Source organism: Eulemur rufifrons, chromosome 2 (assembly GCF_041146395.1).
Source record: "Eulemur rufifrons isolate Redbay chromosome 2, OSU_ERuf_1, whole genome shotgun sequence".
Classification (NCBI taxonomy): domain Eukaryota; kingdom Metazoa; phylum Chordata; class Mammalia; order Primates; family Lemuridae; genus Eulemur; species Eulemur rufifrons.
The window spans coordinates 100,384,432-100,412,414 of NC_090984.1; the positions used below are offsets into that span (position 1 = coordinate 100,384,432).

The following is a 27,983-nucleotide window of genomic DNA, read 5'->3' on the forward strand; positions in this document are numbered from 1 at the left end:
GGGTAGAGAAATACAAGAAATTCTGGTCGAGTTTGGCTCTGGGTATCCTCAGTCGGATGGCGAGGTTAATTACAACAAGCAGTTTATTCTCCCCTATCAGGAAAAGGACCGGACCGAAAAGGCAATCTGTCGGGGAAAGAAATTTAAAACGTTCTTTTGTTTATACCCCCATAATATTCTGAAATTAAAAATAAAATAAAATCATACATTTCCGTTAGAAAATAATAAAATAGAACGTTCCTTTATGAGACGGGCAACTGTTAGAGAGGAGATGCTAAAGTTTTAAACTTTACGCAGGCATGTCACCGCAGACCAGCTGAAATTGCTCTGGGCAGGGAAAAGCACATCCCCCGACCATTCCGTGCTCAGTTAGGCTCTGGAGCCCTCCGTGACGCCGGCAGCCACAGGGTAGCAAACCGCAGCAGGGCGGGAGGACCCCACACCGTCCCACAATGCCCCGCTCGCGCCACCCTAAGGGCGGAGAGAAAGGACCGCTGCCGGGGATGGCATCCGCGGAGAGCGCCGAGAAGTGCGCACGCGCACTGACCCCGGCGGGCCCTAGCAACCAGAGCAGTGACAGTAGCAACCGCCGGAATGGTGAGTACCCTTCGGGCCTCGTAGCCAAAGCTGAGAAGAGATTGGGAGTGGAAAAGGGTGACCGTGGCGTGCTGAGGGTCAGGGGATCCTCGAACAGCGGACAGGAGCGGGCAGCGGTCTCCAGCTCCGTGGAGTCAGAGGCCTGGGGCGAAAGAGAAGCCCTGGCAGGGGGTGGTCTGGGGCCAGGGCGGCCTGCGATGGATTGGAGGTTGGGTTAAGGTGGAGGGACCCCGACACGAGAAAAGGGAGGGCGAAGAGCAGGAAATTCTCAAAAAAGAGCGGATTGGAGTGGAAAAGGTGGTGGGAAGGAGAGCGTGGATAAAGATGTCTCTTTACATAGAAGTAATTTTAAGTTTCTCCCCTGGTGAGATGAAGGGAGGGGCTGTTACCGGAGGGGTCTTTGTAACACCCATTGCAGCAGCATTCATAACCTGTGATGAACCCAGGTTGCCCTCTGAATGACTGTAAGTGCAGTTGTTAGGTAGCACCGTAAAACCCACTCTGATGGGTATATTAAGGCATTGTTTCTCAAATTTCAGTATTCATAAGTATGGACTTGTTGGAATTGCCAATAATGAAGTTTAAATATGATTGGGGAGTTCAGGAATGTGCATTTCCACAACACACCTCAAGTGATTCTAAAATTTGGGGACCTTCCACTGCACCCTGAGAAATGCTGCTGCCTTAAGTTTGAAATCTACCAGCGGTCTATCCAATTAGTTCTTTATGAAGTAATGATTTTACCTAGTGATGCTCCTCAACTACTTAAATTATGCACCCTTGCTTACATACTTGGTATTTCCAACTACTTGTTTAAAAAGGGTTACAGACCCGGCCAAAGCTATTTAGCAAAGTATATGATTGTCCTGCCAGATGGAGATGTTTATGAAGTTAAGTATAATTAGCTGTCTTCTTTTTGTGATTCAAATCCTATACAAGTGAGCAGAAATTGAGCCCAGGAGATTGAAATGAAGTCATGCCCACCCTCACAACCACAAGATTAAACACCCATTCTTTTAAAAGTAGCTTTCCCCCTTGCTATCCTTACTTTATTCCACAGGCACTTAGCTGGAAATCACTGACAAGGAAAGCTAAAAGTTCTGGAACCTAGGTTTATATTTAGGTGAAGAAAGACTCAGCCTTAATTATGAAAGTTTGAACCATGGAGATTGTTGAAAATTTTCAAATAGAGAATCAGAAGCAATACAATCATACTCCACTTAATGACAGTGGAGGTATGTTCTGAGTGTCATTAGGCAGTTTTGTCATGCAAACATCATAGAATGTACTTACACAAACCCAGATGGTATAGCTTACAACACACCTGGGTTACATGGTACTGTCTGTTGCTCCTAGGCTACAAACCTGTACAGCATGTTACTGTACTGAATACTGTAGGCAACTGGAATGCAGTGGTATTTATCTAAATATAGAAAAGGTACAGTAAAAATATGGTATTATACTCTTATGGCACTACCGTCATATATGTGGTCCGTAGTTGACCAAAATGTCATTATGCAGTACATGACTATAATTAGATGAACTAGCTGAGTCTGCAAACTGGTAGACCTGGGGCCCTCCAGAAATACAAGCCCACATAATATTTAATTTTTTTAAAAATTATCTTCCAATGTCTTTAAAATGATTATATTTCACACTAAAACCCAGATTTTTGGCTTGTCCGAAAAATCAGAAATACCATGTTTTACCATTGGACACATTATTTTACATTTTAGTATTACTGAAATACAGTGTCATATATTTAGTAGCATCTTTTCTTTATTAATGGTACATAAAATAAGGATGTTACTTACAATTAATGGAGTTTTTATATTTGAAGAAGTATGGCATTAGGTAACTCTTTTCCCTTAGTTCCACCTGCCAACAGTTGTCTGGAGCTGAGTAAAGATTATCCTCTTTACATGGGCTCTGTCCTTACCTGGTCAGCTTTACCCATTAATGATGTCCTTTTGGTCCTTTAGGCATTTGAATTTTTGACTCCTACTATGCATAGGGGAACCAGTGACCTTATACCAATTTATATTGCCACAAGAGACAGCTAGATTGCTTCCAACTGTGTCTCCACAATATTGTGAAAGAGCCTTTTTATGGATCTATGCAAAGATTTCTCTGGGAAATACATCCAGGAGTAGTATTGCTCTGTCATAACATCTATGCATACTTAATTTCCCTAGACACTGTCAGACTGCTTTCCAGAATGGCTCAACCAATTTTTACTTTCTCCAGCAATGCATGAGAGTTCCCATTTCTCTACATGTTCTCCGACTCTTTAACTTTTGCCAATCTGAGGATGTATTTAGTATCCCATTGTTTTCTTTGCATTTTTCTGATTTTCAATGAGCTCAAACACTTCTTGATGTTCTTATCAGTCATCTGGGTTTCAGTTTCTGTGAATTATCTGTTCATATTTTTGCCAACTTTTCCATTTTTCTTTTTGTTTTTGAATTTTAGGAGTTCCTTGTGTATTCTGGATATTAGTCCTTTGTTGGTTTCACATTAAAAATATCTTCTCCCAATTTTATTGCTAACTTTGTCAGTGGTCTTCACTTGCTGAACTCCATTTGCTCTAATATTTGTCAGTTTATTCTACTGGATTTTCTATATAGATGATCATCTGCACATAGTGACAGTTTTATTTCTTCCTTTTAATATTCCAATTTGTATTTCTTTTTATCATAGCATTGATAAAGATCTTCTATACCATGTATAGAAGATCAGTAGCAGTGATAGTGGTCATCCTTGATGTCTTTGGAATCTTAAAGGGAATACTTTATTTATTTTAATTTTTTATTTGTATCTATTCATGGGGTACAAGTGCAATTCTGCTACATTCACATATTGCATTGTGGTGAATCAGGGCCTTCAGTGCATCCATCACTGGAGCAAAGCACATTTTACCCACTGTCAACATTCCCCCTCTTACCTCCCCACCCCTCCAAGTCTCCATTGTCCATCATTCTACAATCTGTTTCCATGGATACACATTATTTAGCTCCCACTTGTTAGAACACGAAGTATTTGTCTTTCTGTATCTGAGTTGTTTCACATAAGATTATGGCCTCCAGTTCCATCCATGTTGCTGAAAAAGACATAATTTTGGGTTATTTGTATGTCTTTACTTTCTATACATAAAGGTACATACTTTATAATAAAAACTTCCTTTTTGTTTTGTTTAGGGTTCTTTTTTTTTAAATGAGTGCCAGCAATAATTCATTAAGAATATCTTCCTTTGTGTATTTTTAAAGTTTTAGATATCATGTTCAATTGATTCTAAGATGCTATTAATTATAAGGTGCAACATTATTTTATGTTCTAAGAAAAGAAAAATAAGTTGGAATTAAACTATGACAAATACTTTCTCATTTAGAATTTTTATTTTGTACTTATTGATAGAGTTCTTTTAAATATATTTAGACATATTGATTTTTATCCTGTGTCATCCTTTATAAACATAAAAAGAAATCTGTGTATTTGAAATAAAATGGTTAATATTTTTCTAAAATTTCACCACTGCCATTTGGCCACAGCAATTGTAAATTTTTCCTGATTGTAAGATGCATTCAAATTTCAATGTTAAAATGTAAAAAAGGTTAGATCTTAGAATCAATAAAATAAGATATTTTATTTATTTATTTAATTAATTAAATTAATTAATTTGTTTGTTTGTTTGACAGAATCTAGCTCTGTTGTCCGGGTTAGAGTGCTGTGGCATCAGCCTAGCTCACAGCAACCTCAAATCCCTGGGCTCAATCCATCCTCCTGCCTCAGCCTCCCAAGTAGCTGGGACTATAGGTGCACACCACCACTCCTGGCTAATTTTTTCTATTTTTAGTTGCTTGGCTAATTTTTTTTCTATTTTTTTAGTAGAAACAGGGTCTTGCTCTTGCTCAGGCTGGTCTCGAACTCCTGAGCTCAAGTAATCCTCCCACCTTGGCCTCTCAGAGTGCTAGGATTTCAGGCATGAGCCACCTCACCCAGCCAATAAGATATATTTTATTTATTTATTTATTTATTTAGAGACAGAGTCTGGCTCTGTTGCCCAGGCTAGAGTGCTGTGGCATCAGCTTAGCTCACAGCAACCTCAAACTCCTGGGCTCAAGCAATCCTACTGCCTCAGCCTCCTGAGTAGTTGGGACTACAAGCATGTGCCACCATGCCCAGCTAATTTTTTCTATATATTTTTTAGTTGTCCAGCTAATTTCTTTCTATTTTTAGTAGAGACAGGGTCTCGCTCTTGCTCAGGCTGGTTTCGAACTCCTGAGCTCAAACGATCCACCCGCCTCAGCCTCCCAGAGTGCTAGGATTACAGGTGTGAGCCACCGCGCCCGGCCAATAAGATATATTTTAATATCAAGTGTTGAAAGCTACATATTTTTTGTAAACCAAGTGGGAGTGAAGCATTATATAATGATTTCCTTATTTTCTCTGAGAAATATTTAAATAAATCATTCTCATTTCAGGAAATTAAAATACCCTCTTTGCATGTAAAGTCTCAAATCAATCCTTTTAATGGTAGAAGCCGAGGCTAATAATTATTGCTTGAAAATTAAAAACAAATCATGCCAATAAAAACAGCCTTGTTTTTTCTTTTCTTTTATTTTTTTAAAGGCAAAAGCAACAACAATCAAAGAAGCCCTAGCCAGATGGGTGAGTACGAGTCTTCCCTTCTTTTAGAAACCATGCAAGGAAAATTTTGGGGTAGTTATTTAAATCTGGCCATTCAATACAAGGGATTCTTGTGGTATTGGAACTCTTCAGCCATCTTGACTGTGGTGGTGGATACATGAACCTACTATAAAGGTGATAAAATTGTATAGGACTTAACACACACATACAAACATACACACTCATACATACAAATGAGTACAAGTAAAATTTGGGAAAATGTAAATAAAATCAGTGGATTGTGTCAATAGTTATATTATACTATAGTTTTAAGAGTGTTAACCATTGGGGGAAATTGGGAAAACTGTATAAGGTATCTATCTCTCTGTATTGTTTTTTTATAACTACAGGTAGATCTTCAAATATCTTTTTTTTTTTTTTTTTTTTGTTGAGACAGAGTCTCACTTTGTTGCCCAGGCTAGAGTGAGTGCCGTGGCGTCAGCTTAGCTCACAGCAACCTCAGACTCCTCGGCTTAAGCGATCCTACTGCCTCAGCCTCCCAAGTAGCTGGGACTACAGGCATGCGCCACTATGCCCGGCTAATTTTTTTATATAGATTTTTAGTTGTCCATATAATGTCTTTCTATTTTTTAGTAGAGACGGGGTCTCGCTCAGGCTGGTCTCGAACTCCTGACCTTGAGCAATCCACCCGCCTCGGCCTCCCAGAGTGCTAGGATTACAGGCGTGAGCCACCGCGCCCGGCCTGATCTTCAAATATCTTAATCAAAATTTCAATTTAAAAAATCTGACCACTGGAACATTTAAATATGGAAAGGCTAATTTATCTATTACTGTAAAATTTCTGGAATCTGTTATAGCACATTTTCTTTTTCAATTTTATCATCATTAAACAGCATGTCATTTTCAGGTAATAGAGTGGTATGTGTTGTGGATTATCTAAGCTTTAGGACAAGTGGTGGTTTTAGTATTTTGGAGGTTAGAGCAGAGACAGCCAATGTGGCCAAATGTAAATCATGCATAGCCAATTGAAAAAATACTGAATAAAAATACTAAAGCATATAGGTACTATCAGAAAGGAAATGACATTATAAAAAGCATGTAAATATAAATTACAAATATTTTGAATATCACAATATTTTATAAAGTTTGAACAGTTGTAATTCAGCATTATAGAGAGAATTTCCATAGAGTACAGAGATGACTCTTTAATTTCTGTGCCCTTTGACTTATTTGTCTATGTTATAATTAGTCTTTTACATAATGATGTAGTTTTTGCTTTTGTAGTGAGGTTTTGAATAAAAAGGTTTTCAGAGGCCTTGGTGTCTAGGGAAAATAGACAAAAGTATTGTAGATAGAACAGTGAAATATTTGAATTCTTGTTTTATTGCTTATAAATTTCTTGTTTACCCTAATTGCATTTTAAAAATTCATTTCTGTTTGGTTAAATATTTAATGAAAAATCTGTTAAAGAAAAAAACAATATGGAGTAGGCTCAGTATTAGATTTGATTTTCCTTGTGTTGGATTTTGGGACTTTATTTTACTTATAATAGCAAGTAGTTGTTTTTTTGTTTTGGTTTGTAGATTCTATTTCTAGATTACATTATGGCCATAAATTTTTTACTTTAGGACTATTTGAAGATATCAGTCTGACTCTTTCATTGATTAACTGAACATTTATAGAGGATCTACTAGGTGTCACTTTCCCTTCCTCTAACCTACAAATGGATGACACAAAAATAAGTACTGAGTGGATGTGTATTAGATCTCTTTTTACAATTGATTGTGTATTTCCTATTATTGTCGTGTGGTAAATTAAGTTTTTTGTTTTTTGGGTTTTTTTGAGACAGTGTCTTGCTCTTTTGCCCAGGCTAGAGTGCTTTGGCATAATCTAGCTCACAGCAACCTCAAACTCCTCCTGAGCTCAAGCTATTCTCTTGCCTCAGCCTCCCAAGTAGCTGAGACTACAGACGTATGGCACCATGCCCGGCTAATTTTTCTATTTTTTGTAGAGATGGGGGTCTCACTTTTGCTCAGGCTGGTCTCAAACTCCTGAGCTCAAGCAATCCTCCAACCCCGGCCTCCCAGAGTTCTAGGATTCCAGGAATGAGCCACCTCACCCGTCCTGATTTAAGGTTTTGTTTTTTCTTTTCTTTTTTTTTTAAATTATTTTTCTTTTGCCATCCCTGATTTAAGTTTCTAAAAGGAGCTTTTTTTGTGTCTTACACTGCACTAGGTTATAGAAAATACAGGAAAGCAAAGGAAATGGTCCCTGAGCTTCCAGTTTTGTTGGAGAGAGAAAACTAACTCAAAGTCATGAGGTGCTTAGAAACTATTAATATTATTAGGCAGCATACACTGGTAATTAAATTTTAAATTGTGTGCTTAGTACTAACACTAAACTCTAGGGTAGGATTTAATAGTAAATTAGAGTAGAGCAATTAGCTTTGACCTCGGGTGTATGTAAAGAGAATGTCTCCCAAAATTCTTGGTGTTTTGGGGTTCTAGCTTCAACTGAACTGTGTATAGAAAAAGGAAGATGAGATGACAAAGAAAACAGTGGAACTTACAGGTCTGAATCTGATATTTAAGAAAAGGTTGTTTAGGGACAAGGAATTCTTCCCAGGAGAATGTTTTTGTTGTTGTGCTTTGTTTTGGTTTGTTAACTGATAGGATTAACAATCAATCTTGAAGGATTTTAAGTATTACAAAAATAAAAGTTATGTTCTTTTCTCATTTCCATTTGGTAGGGACCTAACAGTTATCTTATTCAGCCATGTAGAAGCCTGGTGATCAGGGTTAGTAAGTAAATATTTACAATAAGTGAGTGGTAAAGAATTATTAAACAGTTTATTAAATTCTAATATTTTTTTTTTTAAATAAACATTGAAAAGCCTGGGAAATTCTGACCTCTTTTGGTTCCACATTGCAATCAGGGATCAATCATTTTCTTCCAAATTAATTTTTCTCATAGGAAGAGAAAACTGGTCAGAGGCCATCTGAAGCCAAAGAAATAAAGCTTTATGCCCAGATTCCCCCTATAGAGAAGATGGATGCATCATTGTCCACGCTTGGTAATTGCGAGTAAGTTCTCTTCTTTCCTTCTTTCTTTTTTTTTAGAGAGAGACAGGGATCTCATTGTGCTGCCCAAGCTGGACTCCAACTCCTGGGCCCAAGCCATCCTCCTGCCTCAGCCTTGCTAGTAGCTGGGATTAAAGGCATGAGCCACTGCAGCTGGCAGTTCTCTTTTTCATCCTTCTAGTATTACTGTTATGTTTCCCTTTCTTTTCTTAAACATTCAAACTAGAAAAATATGTTTGTTTTCTGTGATCTTTATTTTTTTGTTTGCTTACTGTAATTTTCATTTTGGCAAGACCAAACATGAAAGATTATTGATTTATAGGATTAGTAATAGAGTAATACAGAACAGTACAATACTTTTTCAGTACAGTTTTTGTAATATGTTTAATGTGTTTGAAAATAGAAATTTCCAAGTCTTTTGGGAGAAGCTAAATAACACAATAAACTATTATTCTGTTATTAAATCTACCTGCTTTCTCTTGTAAGATTATCTACCAAAGTCAGTACTGTGCTTACTTATTAGATGCCTAAGAGATACCCCTTAAAAAAAAAACCTTTCAAATTATAAAACTACATTGTAAAACACAGAAAACATAAAAAGCACGAAGAAAAAGAATTCACATCAACCAAAATCGCAGCACCTTGTAAGAACCAATGTTAGCATTTTTGTAGAGCCTTCTCATTTTTAAAAAATTCTAATTGGGATCATTTGGCAATTTGTCATCCTTGTAATCCTATTTCCCATGACTTTAAATATCAGATCTATATTAATTTCTCTTAATTTATTTTCTTAATACTTAACGCATGTTTTAGCAGGATTCTGTGGCTAATTTGAAGCAATTATACCATAATGCCTGTAACCATGTTTTTAGGCTACAGTTGTCTCTTGTCGGGGCTGTGGAATTCTATAGACTCACTGGAGGTCTTTTTGACCTCTTCACCCTGTGTTTGTCTAAGTGTGATCCCTTGGCCACCTTCACTTTATGCAGGAGGTCAGCCCCACCCCACATTTGTAGAAACAGAGTATCTGCTGATGAAACCTAGGAATCTGTATTTACAGTAAGCAACTTGGATGATTCTTAGACATATATTTGTGAACTTGTGCATTAGACTAATATCTGTCTTTGGGATTAAAGGGAAAAGCAAACATATTTAGTTATTGTATGCAACTTATTCTTTGTGATGAGAGCACAGTATGTCGCATAAAAATCTACCACAAGAAGCTTTTTTGGCTTCAAGCATGATTTCAAAGTGGTCAAATATCTTTTTCTCATAAAGCCATCTCAAAGGCAAACAAATTTGCAAAAGTTTTGTACCCCATACCAAAGCACCTTGGAAACCACTTAGCGTCACCTGTTCATATTTTTGCTGACAATCTCTTTGGGCAGGGTGCCTAAACAAGAATTAACGAATTGTTTCTCAACCATATTCCTAGATTTAAAGGTACTATGTTTTTCACCGATAGTTCTCGGGAGTGGGGGATGACTAGAAAATATATAAGTTTGACTAGTAACTTACACTGTAAAATAATTTCTTTTGCTGTTTCGAGTAGAAAAAAAGGAATAATTCCTTTAAGTCTTATCATAAACAGTAAGATGCATGCTCTAGAGAGTCAAAACTCTCCTGGGTTTTAATTTTGGCCCTGTCAATTTGTGGCTGTGTAAAATTGTTTAACATTTTTGTTCCTCAGTTTCTTTTTTTTTTTTTTTTTTTGAGACAGAGTCTCACTCTGTTGCCCAGGCTAGAGTGAGTGCCGTGGCGTCAGCCTAGCTCACAGCAACCTCAAACTCCTGGGCTCAAGCGATCCTCCTGCCTCAGCCTCCCGAGTAGCTGGGACTACAGGCATGCACCACCATGCCCGGCTAATTTTTTCTATATATATTTTTAGCTGTCCATATAATTTCTTTCTATTTTTAGTAGAGATGGGGTCTCGCTCTTGCTCAGGCTGGTCTCGAACTCCTGAGCTCAAACGATCCGCCCACCTCGGCCTCCCAGAGTGCTAGGATTACAGGCGTGAGCCACCGCGCCCAGCCTATATTAACTATCTTAATCATCACAACAATCTTCTGAGATAAGTATTATTAATATTATCCACATTTTACAAATGAAACTGAGGAACAGGCCGGGCGCGGTGGCTCACGCCTGTAATCCTAGCACTCTGGGAGGCCGAGGTGGGCGGATCGTTTGAGCTCAGGAGTTCGAGACCAGCCTGAGCAAGAGTGAGACCCCATCTCTACTAAAAATAGAAAGAAATTATATGGACAGCTAAAAATATATATAGAAAAAATTAGCCGGGCATGGTGGTGCATGCCTGTAGTCCCAGCTACTCGGGAGGCTGAGGCAGGAGGATCGCTTGAGCCCAGGAGTTTGAGGTTGCTGTGAGCTAGGCTGACGCCACGGCACTCACTCTAGTCTGGGCAACAGAGTGAGACTCTGTCTCAAAAAAAAAAAAAAAAAGATAGTTAATATATGTAAAGTACTTAGAAGAATAGTGGGCACAAATTAAATATTCAATAAAATTAGCTTTTATTTTATATATGAATTATATATATATATATATGTCATTTTGTTTTTGAGACGGGATCTCGCTATATTGCCCAGGCTGGACTCAAATTCCTGGCCTCAAATGATCCTCCCTCCTCAGCCTCTGGAGTGGCTGGGACTGCAGGCACATATCACTGTGCCTGGCTTTATTATGTTTTTTGCATGAATTTTACTAAGATATTAAACATTTTTATCAAGAAAGGAAGATAAAGCATGTGTAATTCAGCTGGGCGTGTTAGTGCATGCCTGTAGTGCTAGCTACTCCAGAGGCTGAGGTGGGAGGATTGAGCCCAGGAGTTGGAGTTCAGCCTGGGCAACATAGCAAAAGACCCCATTTCTTCAAAAAAAAAAAAAAAAAAGTATATGTAATTCTGTTCCGTTTTAAAATTTTGTTTTTATATGATTAAAGTAAGTATAGAAAAAGTCTAGAAAAATATATACAAACTATTAAAAGCAAGAATCTCTAGGGGTATATGTAGGGCAGTTAAGATTACATGTGACTTTTTTGAGTATGCTTTTCTGAATGATTTAACACATGAAAAAAATATCTCTCCACAAATGCACATATGTAGTTCTGTTTTTCTTTTCTTACACAAAGGATCATATAAAATATATTGTTCTGCTAAATGGCTTTTAAACTTAACTACGAATCATGGACATCTTCCCAAATCAGTCGTTATAGCCCAATCTTATTTGTTTTAGTGGCAGTTTAGTATTTCATTATCTGTTCCTCAGTTGACATGTGTTTATAGATTTTTTTCAATTTTTTTGCTATTATAATAATGCAATAAATAATCTAGTTCATATATCTTTTGGCATTTGTATTAGTATTTCAGTAGGATGTATTCCTAGAAGTGAGATACTGGGTCAAAAATTACATGCATTTAAAAAAAATTTTTTTCGAGACAGAGTCTCACTATGTCACCCAGGCTGATCTCGAACTCTAAGGCTCAAGTGATCCTCCTACTTCAGCCTCCTAAGTAGCTGGGATTACAGTGTGAACCACTACACCTGGAAAAAATTTAATAGATAATGCCAAATTGCCCCCAAAGAGGTTCTTTTCTTTAATTTTCTATGATGAGTGTCTATTAACTTATGTAATCAGAAAAGAAAAAGACTTCAAAATGAAGGAATACGTACCATGAGTGAGTGGGGAAAAAGGATACCGCGTAAAAAAGAAATATGATTTAAATATTATCTTCCATGGGTATTATTACTGAGGAATAATTTCTGATATACCATTTAAGTTTTTCATATTAATTCAAATTTTTCTTTGTTTTTTTAAAGGAAGCTTTCACTGTCTACAAACTGCATTGAAAAAATTGCCAACCTGAATGGCTTAAGTAAGTGATCCACAGTAACAGCTGGTTCTTGGATTTTTCTATTTATTGGAATAACATTCCAGAGACACTATGTAATTCAAGAAGCTGGCACCTGTTTTGTAAGTTTTTTTTTGTTTTTTAGAGACAGGGTCTTGCTCTGTCATCCAGACTGGAGTGCAGTGGTGCAATTACAGCTCACTGTAACCTTGAACTCCTGGGCTCAAGTGATCCTCCTGCCCCAGCTTCCTGAGTAGCTAGGACTCCAGGCACACACCACCATGCTCAGCTAATTTTTCTTATTTTTTGTAGAGATGGGGTCTCACTATGTTGCCCAGGCTGATCTTGAACTCCTGGCCTCAAAGAGATCTTCCCACCTCAGCCTCCCAAAGTGTAGGAATTACAAGCATGAGCCAAGCCACTGCACCCAACTAGAATATCAGATTTTTTATTATATATGTCTTTGTTCAGATTTGTCTTGTGTGTATTTTGAATTTGTTATATTTAAAATTTAATTCTTCACCATCCCTGTTTTTCCTGTGCTCCTTATTCTTGTTAATAACATTGCCACCTGCCCAGTTGCCAAGGCCTCTGACTCTCTGTATTAAATTTCCTATGGCTGCTGTAACTTGGTGGCTTAAAACAACAGATATTCTCTTGCAGTTTTGGCAACTAGAAGTCTAAAGTCAGTTTCACTGGGCCAAAGTCAAGCCACACTCTCTTTGGAGGCTTGAGGGGAGAATCTTTTCTTTGCCTCTTCCAGCTTCTGGTGGCTGCTGCATTCCTCAGCTTGTGACTGCATCACTCCAGTCTCTATTTCTGTGGTCACATTGCCTTCTGTTCTTCGGTCTGTGTCAAGTCTCTGTCTGCCTTCCTCTTACAAGGATACATGTGATTACATTTAAGGCATACCCAGATATTGAGGATAACTCCCCATCTCAAGATCCTTAACTGAGTCACATCTGTATGGTATTTTTGCCATGTAAGGTAACATTCACAGGTTCCAGGGATTATAATGTACGTATCTTTTGGAGAGCCATTATTTAGCCTACCATTTTCTCTCCTCAAGCCCTACATCCAAGTCCATCACTAAATTGTATTTACTCTTTGAAGGAGTATAATTAATAATTTGTTGCTTTTCCGTTTCCAAGAACTACATGTTTCATTTAGACCCTCATCATCTACCCCTTAGATCATGTTTATCAAACATTTTCTTCTACTCTGCACAGTAAGAAATACATTGGAGTTCATTATACATTCATATAAATACATACATCAAATAAACACGTATACATATAAACTGGAATAAAGTTTGCAAAACAATATTTACCCTTACAGCATAGGTTTCAGTGTATATTTTTAACATTTGACTTCTTTTTTTAATCACAACACACTAAGTTGATTTAACAACCTATTAATGGATCATGACCCATAGGTTGAAAAACACTGCCTTACAACTTCTGTATTGGCCTCCTAATTGATCTCCTTTTCTCCATCTTTCTGCTCTTCAGTTGATCTTCCTCACTGATAACCAGAATTTTCTTTCTAAAAATATTATTTTAATATCATTCCCCCAGATCAGAGACCTTTTAATGGAGCCTCTTTGCCTAGTAAAGACCAAATGTCTTGATGTTACATTCAAAGTCATCTAAAAGCTTGTAGCACCCTATTTATGCCCAGACATACCGTTCTTTTTTTATGATTTCATTCATTTCTTAATGCAGTGCTTTTCACAGAGAACATTCCCTTCCTCTAACAAGAAAATCCTACCAGAAATGAAGATTAGGATCATCACCACCTCCCTAAAGACTTCCCTAATCTCCATTGTCATAGTTAATTACTCCTTTGGGAATATTTGTAACAGTCTACCTTGGATTATAATAATAATTACCTATCTCAAGTATGTGTTACTTGAAGTTATGTGAAGATTAAGTGAGTAGTTAGAATTGTGCCTGGTGCTTATAAAATGCTCAGTAAATATTAACCATTATTACAATTAGTTGAGATTATGTTCTACTCTTTAAATAGCAAGTTCCTTGAGGGTAAGCTTCACATATTATTAATCTTTTTATCTTCTATTCCAGTCCCCCCATCCCTAGTACCTTACTCAAAGTTGGCATTTGGTATTTATGCAGTGCTAGAGGGGAAGTGTTAACTATTGGACCTGGGCATAAGATGAATCAATTTATTCCAATTTTTTTACTGACTCATTAAACAATTTAGGATATTTCATTTTATTCTCTGCCTCAGTTTTCTTGTCTGTAATTGAAGTAATTTGCATATATGTGACTATATTGGTAACATCATGACAGGTTACATGCTTTTCTTTTTATAAAAACGTGACTATGATAATAGTGAAAATGGATGACCTTGTACATAGGGCTGGCAATGGGTTTTGACTCACATTCTAACTTCGATCAATTAATTGGTAGTGAGGAAAATTGTATTAAGAAGAGTTCTAAAAACTTAGTGGAAAAGTTGATCAATCATTCATTGCTGTAGACTTGAATGAGAGAGTATAGGCATTTGCTATTCTCAACTCACCTCATTTTAGTTCTGCTTGTAACAAATAGTACTGCTGCAGTCTATGGCTAGAGAATACATTTTATCTGTGACTGTGAAGCAAAATGTAGCTAACTGATCCATATGAGGATTGAATTTGTGACTCTAGCTTGCCTCCTGCCCCTTTCCTTTCATGAATACTGTAGTCTTACCTATTATGCTGTGATGAAAGGATCTGAAATAAATAGGTATTCCTATTTAGCCGATGGTTTATCAGGCAGAATTACCCTAATGGCAATTTATATTTATTGTATTAAAACTGTGACTGGAAAACTGCATGATATGACTATGTCAAACCATGTCTAAAAAAAAGCTGCATAATATGAATATTAATAATTAGAAAATAAATTTTTTACTATTTATCTTCAGTAAAAAATTGCACTTTACTTTTTCAGCTTACAAATAAACAGTTTGTTTTCATCAGGACCTTGTATGAAGAAAACAACAGTGCTCTCCTTCTGGTGGTGCCCTACTTTACATAGCATATAAAATATACAAAATATGTAACTGTGTTATGTTAGAACACTTAATCTATAACTTTGATATCATAATTTATTTCCCTGTATAGCAATAAGATCTTTTTAGCCATTCATTATCATTTTCATGTGCATTTTTAAAAAAAGGAATTTTATGTATTAAGTTAGATGTATTCTTTGAATGAGTTGCGTATATTTGTTACCTCTGATTTCTCAGGTTATTTCTCATCCTCATTTTAGTTGATCAATCAGCATATTTTGACATGGATGATTTCTCTTCTCTCTTTGAAGCACTTTTAATATTTGGCTTTAGGATACTGTCTCTTCCTGATTTCCTCCTATCTTTCTGGCCGCTTTTTCCCAGTCTCATGTCCCTGATGTTTAAATATTAGAGTGCCCCAGGACTCAATTCTTGTGTCTCTTCTCTTTTCTGTCTTCACTTACTACCTAGATTATCTCATTCAGAGTTATGGCTTTACCATCTATATGCTGATGGCTCCCAAATTTAAATCTCTAGCCCAGATGTCTCTTCTGAACTACAGATTCACACATTTAGTTCCCTGGTATTTCCACTGGATGTCTAATGGGCAACTCGTACTTAACACGTCCAAAACTGAGTCCTGATATCTTCCCCTAGCCCCAGCTAAACCAACTCCTTGTGTGTTTCTTTATCTCAGGTAGCAACAAGTTCAAGTTTCCAGTTGCTCAGACCAACCCCCTTGGAAATTTCTTGACTCTGCTCTTTCACATCCTCTATAAGGCCTATTATTTCTCTAATTTCATGGCCTTCCTTCATTCTCTCACTTAGCCTCTCGTATTTTATGAACTCTTCTTGTGTGGTCCTGCCTCAAAGCCTTTGTACTTGAACTTCTCTCTCTGCCTGTAAGTGTTCTTCCTCTAGATGTCTGCATAGCTAACTGCCTCACTTCCTTTGAGTCTTTACTTAGAAGTCATCTTCTATCTAAAAAGTCAACTACTCCCAACCCCCTGACATTTTATTCTTTTTACCTGCTTATTTCTTTTCTCCTTCAGACTTGTCATTATCTAATATACTTATTTACTTTGTTTATTATCTGCCAAATATTAGCTCCATGATAGCAGGAATTTTTATCTGTACTAATTTGCTGTAATATTGCAAGTGCAATATTTCTCTATGTTGCCCGGGCATGTCTCAAACTCCTGGCCTCAAGCAATCCTCCAGTTTGGCCTCCCAAAGTGCTGGGATTACAGGAATGAGCCATCACACCTTGCCTGTTGTGTTAAATTTTAATTAATTTACATTGAATAGCCACATTCTGCTAGTGACTACCATATAAGATAAGGGAGTTATAGAAGCTTAAGTTGTGAAAACTAAATGTATAACTAATGCAAAAGCAATCACAGTAGTTTCTTAGGACAAAATTAAGGTTTCTTGTATTTTATTAGAAATCTATTCTTTTTAATTTTAGGAAAAATAATATATGCACATGGTTTTATTCAAATGGTCCAAAAGAAGTTATTAATACAATGAAAAATAAGTCTTCTGACCATAGACTCCCAAATCCTTCCTAAAGGCAACCTTTTCTACTTTTGTTTTTCTCTTCTAGAAATAGCCTGTAGATATACAAATAGAAACATCTTTTTAAAAAATACAAACAGGCATTTTATGTTTTTAAAGAAATCACAGTCTAATTATTAAAAAGATTGAGAGCGGCCGGGCGAGGTGCCTCACGCCTGTAATCCTAGCACTCTGGGAGGCCGAGGTGGGCGGATCGTTTGAGCTCAGGAGTTCGAGACCAGCCTGAGCAAGAGCGAGACCCCATCTCTACTAAAAATAGAAAGAAATTATATGGACAGCTAAAAATATATATAGAAAAAATTAGCCAGGCATGGTGGTGCATGCCTGTAGTCCCAGCTACTTGGGAGGCTGAGACAGGAGGATCACTTGAGCTCAGGAGTTTGAGGTTGCTGTGAGCTAGGCTAACGCCACGGCACTCACTCTAGCCTGGGCAACAGAGTGAGACTCTGTCTCAAAAAAAAAAAAAAAAAAAAAAGATTGAGAGCAAAAGGTTTTTTAAATACTAACTTTATTTTATTTTACTTCTGATCCCTTGTGGAGTAAGGTAGACTATAATACATAAATATGTTTCTATTTTCTAGTCTGAGTTCTCATAAGAGATTTGAAATATGTATGCCCCCAAACTTAAAATCTTATTTTATCCTTGTAATATTTTTACTAGTCAGCAATTTAAGACCATGAATTCCAAATAGCTAACCATTTTTTTAACTTAATATTGGCATGATGTGAAATTATAGTTGTAGTATTTACCTTAGATGATAGGTCATTGTTATTTCCTATTTGATTACCCACTTTTATTAGCACAGCTTTTCTTACTCATTATATCAGGATATTATAGAAAATTTATTAAAGCTTCTAGATTTACAATGATTTTGTAATATGATTCTCATAAACAAAAAACTATTTTCTTTCCACTACAGAAAACTTGAGGATATTATCTTTAGGAAGAAACAACATAAAGAACTTAAATGGACTGGTAGGTTGTTATTTATTACTTAAGAAAAACACACACTTTTTTTTAGTATAAAAATAATGCTTGTCTATTGCAGAAATTTTACAAAGTAGAAAAGCAACTATTAAAAGTGCTTATAAACCACTGACAATTTAAACACTACTAACATTTGATTTGTACCTTTTTTGCCTTTATTCTTTAATGGGTATATAGATAATTAAATCATACTATGCATATTGTTTTACGTTTCCTTTTTCACTTAAGGTGTAAGAATCAGTTTAAATGTCATTCATTCAATAAATTCATTGAACATATTTCTTGAATGCCTACTTTAAGCCAGGCAGTATTCTGGGCACTAGAGTTACAGAAGAATATTTTTAAAAAGTCCTGCTGTCATAGAACTTACATTATAATGGAGGGTGACATACTAAAAAATAATTGTGTAATACATCAGGTGGGATGAATGCAATGAAGATAAATGAAGCATAGGGAGAGAATATAGAGTGATCGGAACTCTTCTCTGTGGAAGTGAGGAGGTAGGCTATAGGGGACAAGTGCTGCAGGCTCAGGGGACAGTAAGTGAAAATGTCCTGAACCTGGAGCTGCTTGGTGCCCTTGAATAAGAACAAGAAGGGTTAGGGAGGGAGTGTGGTCCTCAATGTTGGAGAAAGAGCCAGGAACCAGGCCTTATAGAGCATTATAGGCCGTGATAAGATTTTAGATTTTTTTCCAAGTGGTTTGCAAAGCCATTGGAGGTTTTTGATCAGAGGATGTGACTTCAGTTTTTAAAAATGTATTAAATCTGCATGGATTGACATGGAAGGATATTCCTGATATATTGTTGAATGAAAACTCTAAATTACAGAAAAAATACCTTGTGTACTATTAGTGCAAACAGTTTAGCATATATACACACACAGAGCTATCTATTTATTTGTATGTTCACAAAAAAATTTTTAAAGTATACAAAACAAACAAAATTTTTATTACCTCATGGAGCTGAGGGGTAGGTAGAAGAAAGACTTTCACAGTATATGTCATATATTTACAAATTGCTTGATTTGTTTTTTACAATGAATATATATTACTTTTAGAATTAAAATTTTAACTCAAGTAATAGTTATATAATTAGTAATAAAACATATTGAGTCACTCAAATATTTATACGGTGAATACTTTACATATCAAGCGCTATTGTAGATGCCAATTAGCAAAACTGGCATGGTCAGTAGGGTGAAAGAGAGAGAGAACAAATAAGAATTTCAGATAGTGATGAGTAAGAGGAAAAAATATAAGTGATGAGAGTTATTGCCTAGAGGGCTGCTTTAGAAACAGGATGGTTGGGTCACCCTTGAGGAGGTGACATCTGAGCTGAGATGTAAAGGTTAAAAAGGAGCCAGCTTAGTGGAAATCCATGGTAATAGAGTTTTTGAGACAGTGGGAACAGCAAGTGCAAAGGTTCTCAGGTGGGAATGAATTTGGCGTGGTCAAGGAAGAAAAAGGCCAGTGGCTAGAGATGACCAGTTTTAAGGTAAAGAAACTGAGACTAAGAAAATGCTCAAGAATAGTGAAAAGGCATTCTTTTTTGAGACACAGTCTCACTCTATTGCCCAGGCTAGAGTGAGTGCCGTGGCGTTAGCCTAGCTCACAGCAACCTCAAACTCCTGAGCTCAAGCGATCCTCCTGTCTCAGCCTCCCGAGTAGCTGGGACTACAGGCATGCACCACCATGCCCGGCTAATTTTTTCTATATATATTTTTAGCTGTCCATATAATTTCTTTCTATTTTTAGTAGAGATGGGGTCTCACTCTCGCTCAGGCTGGTCTCGAACTCCTGAGCTCAAACGATCCGCCCACCTCGGCCTCCCAGAGTGCTAGGATTACAGGCGTGAGCCACCGCTCCCAGCCTGAAAAGGCATTCTTAAACACTGTTGCTGAGACAGGCAGTTTGTCAACAACTGTCACAATCTTCAATGTGTATTTACTTTGTCCCAACTATTCTATATCTAGAAATTTTTCATACTCATATATGTGGACAAAGATGGTGGACCAAGTATGTTCATTGCAACATAGTTTGTACAAAAAATTTTAACAGTGTGTCTATCAGTAGTGGACTAGCTAAATAAATAAATAATATTCATCAAGGGAAAAGGGTCAGGTAGAATTTACCTGTATGTGCTGAAATGGAATAAATTGCAAGAGATATTGTTAAGTGGGAAAAAAAGCAAAGTGGATATTTATATGTACATATTCTGGTGATAGCTGTTACTTCTAGGGAAAGGAGCTAGGGGTATGGAGTGAGAAAGACACTTTTCTTTTTATACTTGTTTTACTGGTTGATTTTTTAAAAATCTTGTTTATATTATCCTTTCCATTTTAAAATTGTTTCTCCCAAAACAATACAAGCAAAAAATATTTGTACACCAATGTTCATAACTGCATTATTCACAATAGTCAAGAGGTAGAAGCAACCCAAATGTCCATTGACAGATAAATGGACACACAACAACAAAAAGATAAGAAGCTGATGAAGGAGTGGAAAAGGGGAGGGGGAAGGGGAAGCAGAGAAGAGGAGGAGAGGAAGACTTAAGCTGCAATAGTCAAACCTAGATAATCTGATTACAGGTTCCATACTGCAACTTAATACAGTTTTCAAAACTATTGAATATATTTTCTTTTAGTTTGTCACTTGGGCTTTTTACTTTATTCATGGTCGTCACGTGGAGTTTTAAAAATTGAGGTGTTTTTTTTTTTTTTGCTTTGTCACCCAGGCTGGAGTGTAGTGGCACCATCATAACTCACTGTAACCTCGAACTCCTGGGCTCAAGCGATCTTCCCACCTTAGCCTTCCAAGTAGCTGGGACTACAGGCACTCACCACCACACCAGGCTAATTTTTTTTTTTTTTTTGTAGAGACGAGGTCTCACTGTGTTGCTCAGGCTGGTCTCAAACTCCTGCCCCTTAAGTGATCCTCCCTCCTTGGCCTCCCAAAGTGCTAGGATTATAGGTGTGAGCCAAGACACCTGACTGAGTTTTAAAAATTTTTAGTAGTCAAATCTTTATGACTTCTGTGTTTTGTATTTTACACAGAAGGTCCTAACTACTTCTAGATATAAAAAGTCTTATATTTTCTTTTTTAATATAAATTTTTTTAAAGTTTACAATTTTTAATTTTATCTGGAGTTTATTTTTACATGTGTCATGAGGCAAGTATGAAACCTTATTTTTTTTTTTTCTAAATACTTAGCCATCTATTGGAAAGTCTCCTTTTCTCACTGTTTGGAAATGCCACCTGCTATACTCCCGTGTACACATGGGTAGGTTCCTGGATAGTCAGTTTCTCTCTGTGTGTTGCTCTTTCTATATAGTCCAGCTTCGATATCATGCTGCTTTAATTTTCTTTAACTTTAGGATATATTTTAATATCTGTTAGGATAAGTCCTCTCTCCTTTTTCAGAATATTTACAGCTTTTCTTGGGTATTTACTTTTCAGAGAAACTTGAAAATCATTTTATCAAGTTCATTAAAATAAATTCCCATTGAAATTTATTAGTAGATTGCATTTAAATTTATAGATTGATTTGGAGAGAATTTATATCTTTATAATAATGACTCTTGCTTACAGAAAGATGTATTCAGATTTTTTATATCCTTCAGTAGAAATTTTGCAGTTTTAATTCCTATAAGGCTGTGTACATTTCTTATACAAAGATGTATTGCTGGGTAATTTTCTTTAAATTGACACTTAATAATTGTACATATTTATGGGGTACAATGTGATATTTTGGTATATATACACTATACACTTGTGTGATGATCAAATCAAGATAATTTGCATATCCATCACCTCAGACATTTATTATTTCTTTGTAGTAAGAACATTCAAAATCTTCTATTTTGAAATATCATCATGCATTGCTTAACCACAGAGATACATTCTGAGAAATGCAACATTAGGTGATTTTGTCATTGTACAAATATCACAGAGCAGGGGTGGGGAACCTTTTCATGTTGGAAGCCAGAATTAATTTAGCTGTAATCCAGTAATGACCAATTCAAGAAACTTCAATTAGATGAACTTAAAAATATACATTATTTTGTAAAGATCTAACTACTGTGTTCTTAATAATTTCAAAAAGTGAAAACTATTTGTTAATTTTAAAGTTAATTAACCTTTTAATGACTTTCTTTTTTTTTTTTTTTTTTTGAGACAGAGTCTCACTCTGTTGCCCAGGCTAGAGTGAGTGCTGTGGCGTCAGCCTAGCTCACAGCAACCTCAAACTCCTGAGCTCAAAGGATCCTCCTGTCTCAGCCTCCCGAGTAGCTGGGACTACAGGCATGTGCCACCATGCCCGGCTAACTTTTTCTATATATATTTTTAGCTGTCCATATAATTTCTTTCTATTTTTAGTAGAGATGGGGTCTCGCTCTTGCTCAGGCTGGTCTCGAACTCCTGAGCTCAAACGATCCGCCCACCTCGGCCTCCCAGAGTGCTAGGATTACAGGCGTGAGCCACCGCGCCCGGCCTTAATGACTTTCTTGTGTCTGCTTTTTGTTGGAAAGCATTTGAATATTTGGTTGCAGCATAGAGGTCCACAGTTTCAGTTGATCCTCTAAATAGGCATCTTGATTTTGGTTAGGTAGGAGAATGTAGATTTGCAGGAATAAGTGGTTAAAAAGCAAGAAAGCATTTTTTGAGCATATTGCTGAAGGTGTGGGTATTCTACATTTTTCCATATTTCAGCTGGATCTTTCTTAGCATCTGTGCAACTATTGATTATATTTAGCATTTAAGAGGCAGTATCATATAACCTTAATACTATATTGGAAAAATTAAAACTGAATATTATACATCAAAAAAGTAAGATAAAAGGGTGGATGTGGGCTAGATGGATGGACAGATACATAACAAGACAGTATAGCAAAATATTAATGGAAAATTCTGGATAGTAGATATATATGGATGTTTAATGTAAAATTCTTTCAACTTTTTTATGTTTGAAAATTTTCAAAATAAATGTTGGGGAAAACTCTAAACTTTAGACCTAGTTCTATTATTTAATACCAGTGTATTCATTTAAAAAGCCTTTAATCTCTCTATAATAGAAATCAAATAATCTGTCCTGTAAACTTTAAATGTTGTAAGGAACAAATAATATAATCTATAGGAATGTAATTTAAAAACTATACCATTAATAAAATTGATAAACTCGTGCAATTATTCCCCCTCTGGGTGATTTTGGTAGCTGTTCTTAGTAAAGTATTATGTTTTGTGAGGTTTTGCTTAGTGAAGCAGTCAGAGAAGGAAGAGTTTGGATCAATATGAAGAGAGGAAGTGAATGTTCTGCTTGGCTCCCTTAATGAGAAATAAAACCCTCCCACACAGCTGTCAGCTCTTCTATAGGTAGACAGAAGAGTCTTAGTTCTCTTTGAAAGCTATTGTTTATATGTTTATAAAGAAAGAGATAAAAGGAAAAGGTTAAAAATGAGCATGTAAATCAAATGTCTTTCTTTTTCAGGAAGCAGTAGGGGACACGTTAGAAGAACTGTGGATCTCCTACAATTTTATTGAGAAATTGAAAGGGATTCATGTAATGAAGAAATTGAAGATTCTTTACATGTCTAATAACCTGGTGAAAGACTGGGGTAAGCTGAGAATGGTTCTTTGCTAACCTTCTACCTCCTGTTCATAGAAAATAGCTGAATAGGGAAAAAGATGTAAATGGGAACCTGTATTTCTAAGCACAGAGAGAAAATGGGAACATTTATTTCTAAGCTCTAAAAGAAATAGCTGTAAGAGTTCCTGAATTTTAAATGCTTAAAATTTATATTCAAATATTTGCTTAGAATGAATATAATTGGATAGATCCTGGTCTTATTAATCATGAAAAAAATTTAAGTTATTATCCAAAGGCTGAAGGAATCTGTTTAAATTTAATAATTCGTGGGTAAAGATATTTGATATCTATATTGCTTTGCTTTTTTATTGTACATTATTCATTCATTTATAAGCCATGAATTATGCCAGACTTTTGAGATATAGTTGAATAGGATACTATCCCTGCCCTCAAGGAATTCACAGCTTAGAGGGGAAAATTAGTTTATAGCTAATAATTATAAAACTGTGATAAGTTCTATAATAGAGATTTTAATGAGTTGCTTTAAGAATTCAAAGATGGAGGCATGGGTAGAGACAAAGGCAGTTTGGCTTAGCCTACGCTGCCACAGCAAGGTATAGAGAAGACCTGTCACTGGAGATTGATTTGTTCTTTTTTTTTTTTTTTTTTTTTTTGAGATGAAGTCTCGCTTGGTTGCCCAAGCTGGAGTATGCAGTGGCCCGAACATAGTTCACTGCAGCCTCCAACTCCTGAGCTCTAGCGATCCTCCTGCCTCAGCCTCCTGAGTAGCTGGGACTACAGAGGCATGCTACCATGCCCACCTAATTTTTTAATTTTTTTGTAGAAATGGGGTATTACTGTGTTGCCCAGGCTGATCTCAAACTCCTGGCCTGAAGCAATCCTCCCACCTCAGCCTCCCAAAGCGCCGGGATTACAGGCATGAGCCCCATACCGGGCCAGTTTGTTCTTTTTGCCTCCAAACCTCATCTCCTCTTCTTATCCCATCCTTAGGCTAGCATTAAAGGTAGAAGAGGTATGTCTTGTTTTTTCCTCCATTCCCATAATATCTTCTGAGAATAACTTCATGTGGTATAACTTTCCTAACTACCTTCAAAATCATAAACAACTAATTGTCCTGAATAGTCACAAACTGAGGGTTAGTGATGTTGGAATTTAATCCCAAAAATTGTAACAGTAAAACTTGCTGTTTTAATATGGAAAATATTCTTTGTACTTGTAGCTGAATTTGTGAAGCTGGCAGATCTGCCGTGCCTGGAAGACCTGGTGTTTGTAGGCAATCCCTTGGAAGAGAAACATTCTGCTGAGAACAACTGGATTGAAGAGGCAACCAAGAGAGTGCCCAAACTGAAAAAGCTGGATGGTGAGTGACTCTGAGCTGGCTTGGAAATGTTATCTATGTATAAAAGTTAAATCTGTGGCATGGAATCATAAAAAAAGGAGGAAAACTGAAGAAAATGATAGGTTATTTCTAATCTTCAAGGCTATTTCTGTCCACATAAAATGTAATGGTCCAGGTTTGGGCCAGGGTAAAATGAAAAACTCCTAGGATATTTAGACTGTTACAAGACCATCCTAGACCAAAAGCTTATAAGAAAGCTAGGCCTTATAAATATATGTGGGGCCAGTCTCAGGGGTGCATGCATGTAGTCTCAGCTACTTGGGATACTGAGGTGTGAGGATCTCTTGGGCCCAGGAGTTTGGGTCCAGCCTGGACAACATGGCAAGACCCCATCTCTTTTAAAAAAAAGTATATATATTTATGTATATGTGGGGAATGCTTGCCATCCAGCATGTTGGTTTTTATTTTTTATTTTTATTTTTTTAAAGCCAGTCAAATTTAGCAGTGGGAGGTTGAATACCAACTTTAGTGACACTAATGTTAATAAGTTCTGATAACCCACTACCATCGGACCAGCCGTCCAGCATGCTGGGATGTCTATTCAAGCACAGTGAATGTGTAACAGCAATAATTTCCAAACTTTTTCTTTCATTCATTAATCTAATCAATAAATACTTATTAAGGGACTACTTATTGTGCTTGGCATTCCACTGAGGATAAAAGGTCATTATTAAAATAGTGTCTGTCACTAAGAAAGTTATAATCTTTTGAGGGGATAAGAAATATAACAAATAACTACACAATGCCCTTCTAGTTAAAGACTGTAAATTCTTGAAGTTCAGTGCAGTGGTGCCACCTATAGTCCCAACTACTCAGAAGGCTGAGGCGGGAGGATGCCTTGAGTCCAGGAGTTGGATACCAGCCTGGGCAACATAGTGACACCCTGTCTCCAAAAAAAAAAAAAAAATTGTATAATCTTTCTTGATATAAATTTCCTGCTGATAGGTTGAATTAAAGGAGGAGTTACTCAGGGTTTGGTACTGAGCCTCTTTCTTTTCTCACTCTGACCTCTGTCACAAAGCGGTCACATGTGCAAACAGTAAGAGAGAAGGATCCTGAGTTCCTGATAACACAAAGTTCTATAACTATCTACTATCTACTTGGAGTTTTATGTAAAAGAAAAACAAACTGCTAGCTCATTTAAGCTAGTAAGAAAGAAAGCTAAGCTTTTTCTCAAGTCACAAAGGTATTGTTTTGCAGAATAATTAGAAATAAATGATAAGTAGTTGCTTTTTTACAGTTGGATCAAAACTGTGGTGTTCTGTCTCACTTTCTCTCCTCCCAGCCCCCAGTTTTAATTTCCCAATATCTAAAACTGGTGTCAATGTCAGTAGATATCCCTGACTGGCTGGGTCAAGTCCCAGCTCTACCATTTAATAGCATTTGTGACATTGTGCTAATTAGTTCATCTCACCAAATCTTGTTCGTTTGTAATCTAAAAACTAGAGATAATAGTACTATTAATAATCATTTTAGAGCATATATCTTAGTGGTATGATTAAATGAAATAATCTATGTGAAACACTGAACACATTGAGATAATTTGTGTTAAACATTGTGCTTAGCACAATGTAAGTATTCAAAAATATGTTATTATTTTCATTATTATAATCATTGTAGAAGATTTTAATATCAATCCAAAAACTCATATGTACAAGAAATATTTCAATATAAATCAACCTCATTTTGACTTTAAACTCTACCTCTAAATTTAGTCTGTCATTCTTAAGGTCTCCCCTGGGATTATGCCACTATTCTAGGGCCACTCATGAAGAGAGTTCTTCTGGTCATTGGTCAACTGCCCCCAAAGGTTACCACTGAGATAGCTATTGTCCCCAGTCCTAAGGCCCATTTAGGACTGATCCTGCCTGCTCCCTGCCGCATCCATGCTATGCTTAGATTATGGAAGTGCTTTTTGCAAATGAGATTCTTGGTGGCTATCGGAGTATCTCCCTAGATAAAACAGTCATTCCTCTCTGAGCCTTATCTTCTCCCAGTGTTGCTATTAGGAAGCAGGGCCAGGATTCCTACTGTTCCAGAACTCCTAGACTTCCCCAGGGAAATATCTTTCCAGTCTAGAAAGAATCATCATCCCCCTCCTCCACATCATTCTGTCTCCTCACAAACTATATCTTCTCAGTGGTCTTCTTAGGTTTTCTAAGACAAAAGCCAGCCAATCTTACAGTCTGTTTCTGCGTTCCATACTGCCCCTGAAGCAATGATGTGCAGAGATGACTAGCCTGGGGTCAGGTTGTGGCTTCAAATGCTAGAACTCAGAAACAGGTTGCTCTTAGCCTGGTGAGGGCCTACGGATGTGTTTTGTTTTCCCTGCAGTGATTTTTTTCTTTTTTTAATTTGTCCCCAGTGTTTAACAATTGGAGGAGTTCACATAAAAATTCAAATTTTAACTACATTAAGATTATGTATTTTATTGTGAAAAATGAAGAATATTTCTTTGTGCTTAACTTAGAAGTTTTTTGGGCTGAGTGTGGTAACTCACACTTGTAATGCCAACACTTTGGGAGGCCAAGGCAGGAGGATCGCTTGAGGCTAGGCAGGAGTTCAAGACCAGCCTGAGTGACACAGCAAGACCCCATCTCTACAAAAAAAAAAGAGTTTCAGTTGTATCGGGCTTACTTTATTTTTCTGCCTGGCATTTGTAGGCATTTTCATTTGCAACTCTGCATTTGGGAAGCTGAATATTCATAAGTATTTGTATATTAATCCATTTGAGAATTTTCCTGAGAGGCTTTTTAGAGAATTTGAGATTAAAGATATTATTTTATAAAATTACTTTTATTATGGCACACTTCACGGTATCTCAGAGCTTCTTAGGTTAACAGGAAAATATTTTCATCTAAATTTTAACTATCTGTTGAGAATGACCTGTAATAATTTTCTTTTTCATTTTAGGTACTCCAGTGATTAAAGAGGATGAGGAAGAAGAAAACTAATTCTACATTTTCCACTTTGTGTTAACTTATTTAAATGTCATAAGAACAATAGATAAGTTTTATATAATTGTCTATTTTAAAGATTCTGTATGGGGCAAAAGGTTCTTAAGATAAAACAAATCTCTAAGTCCCATCTTTTCTTTTCTTAATCTACTCAGCGTTTTTCTCCCTAAAACTGGTAACACCAACTTTATACCTTCTAGTCCTCTTTTTAGAAACTACAAATTTTCTATTTTTGTCTTCAGTCCCAGTTATGT

General features: G+C 36.5%; 1 protein-coding gene across 1 annotated transcript; it reads left to right on the plus strand.

Moving 5' to 3' along the window:
* Positions 1-585: 585 nt before the first annotated feature.
* DNAL1 (dynein axonemal light chain 1) lies at positions 586-27,739 on the plus strand. Its single transcript, XM_069465101.1, has 8 exons — positions 586-597; positions 5,227-5,265; positions 8,218-8,327; positions 12,156-12,211; positions 17,704-17,759; positions 23,254-23,380; positions 24,593-24,733; positions 27,686-27,739. The coding sequence occupies exons 1-8, from the start codon at positions 595-597 to the stop codon at positions 27,724-27,726; spliced, it is 573 nt and encodes a 190-aa protein (XP_069321202.1). The 5' UTR covers positions 586-594; the 3' UTR covers positions 27,727-27,739.
* The last annotated feature ends 244 nt before the right edge of the window (positions 27,740-27,983 follow it).

What these genes read in the sequence shown, in the direction of transcription:
- DNAL1 (XM_069465101.1), top strand. An exon ending in AAGAAGCCCTAGCCAGATGG is followed by an intron (nt 5,266 to 8,217) that starts GTGAGTACGAGT and finishes TTTTTCTCATAG; the next exon opens with GAAGAGAAAACTGGTCAGAG. An exon ending in TCCACGCTTGGTAATTGCGA is followed by an intron (nt 8,328 to 12,155) that starts GTAAGTTCTCTT and finishes GTTTTTTTAAAG; the next exon opens with GAAGCTTTCACTGTCTACAA.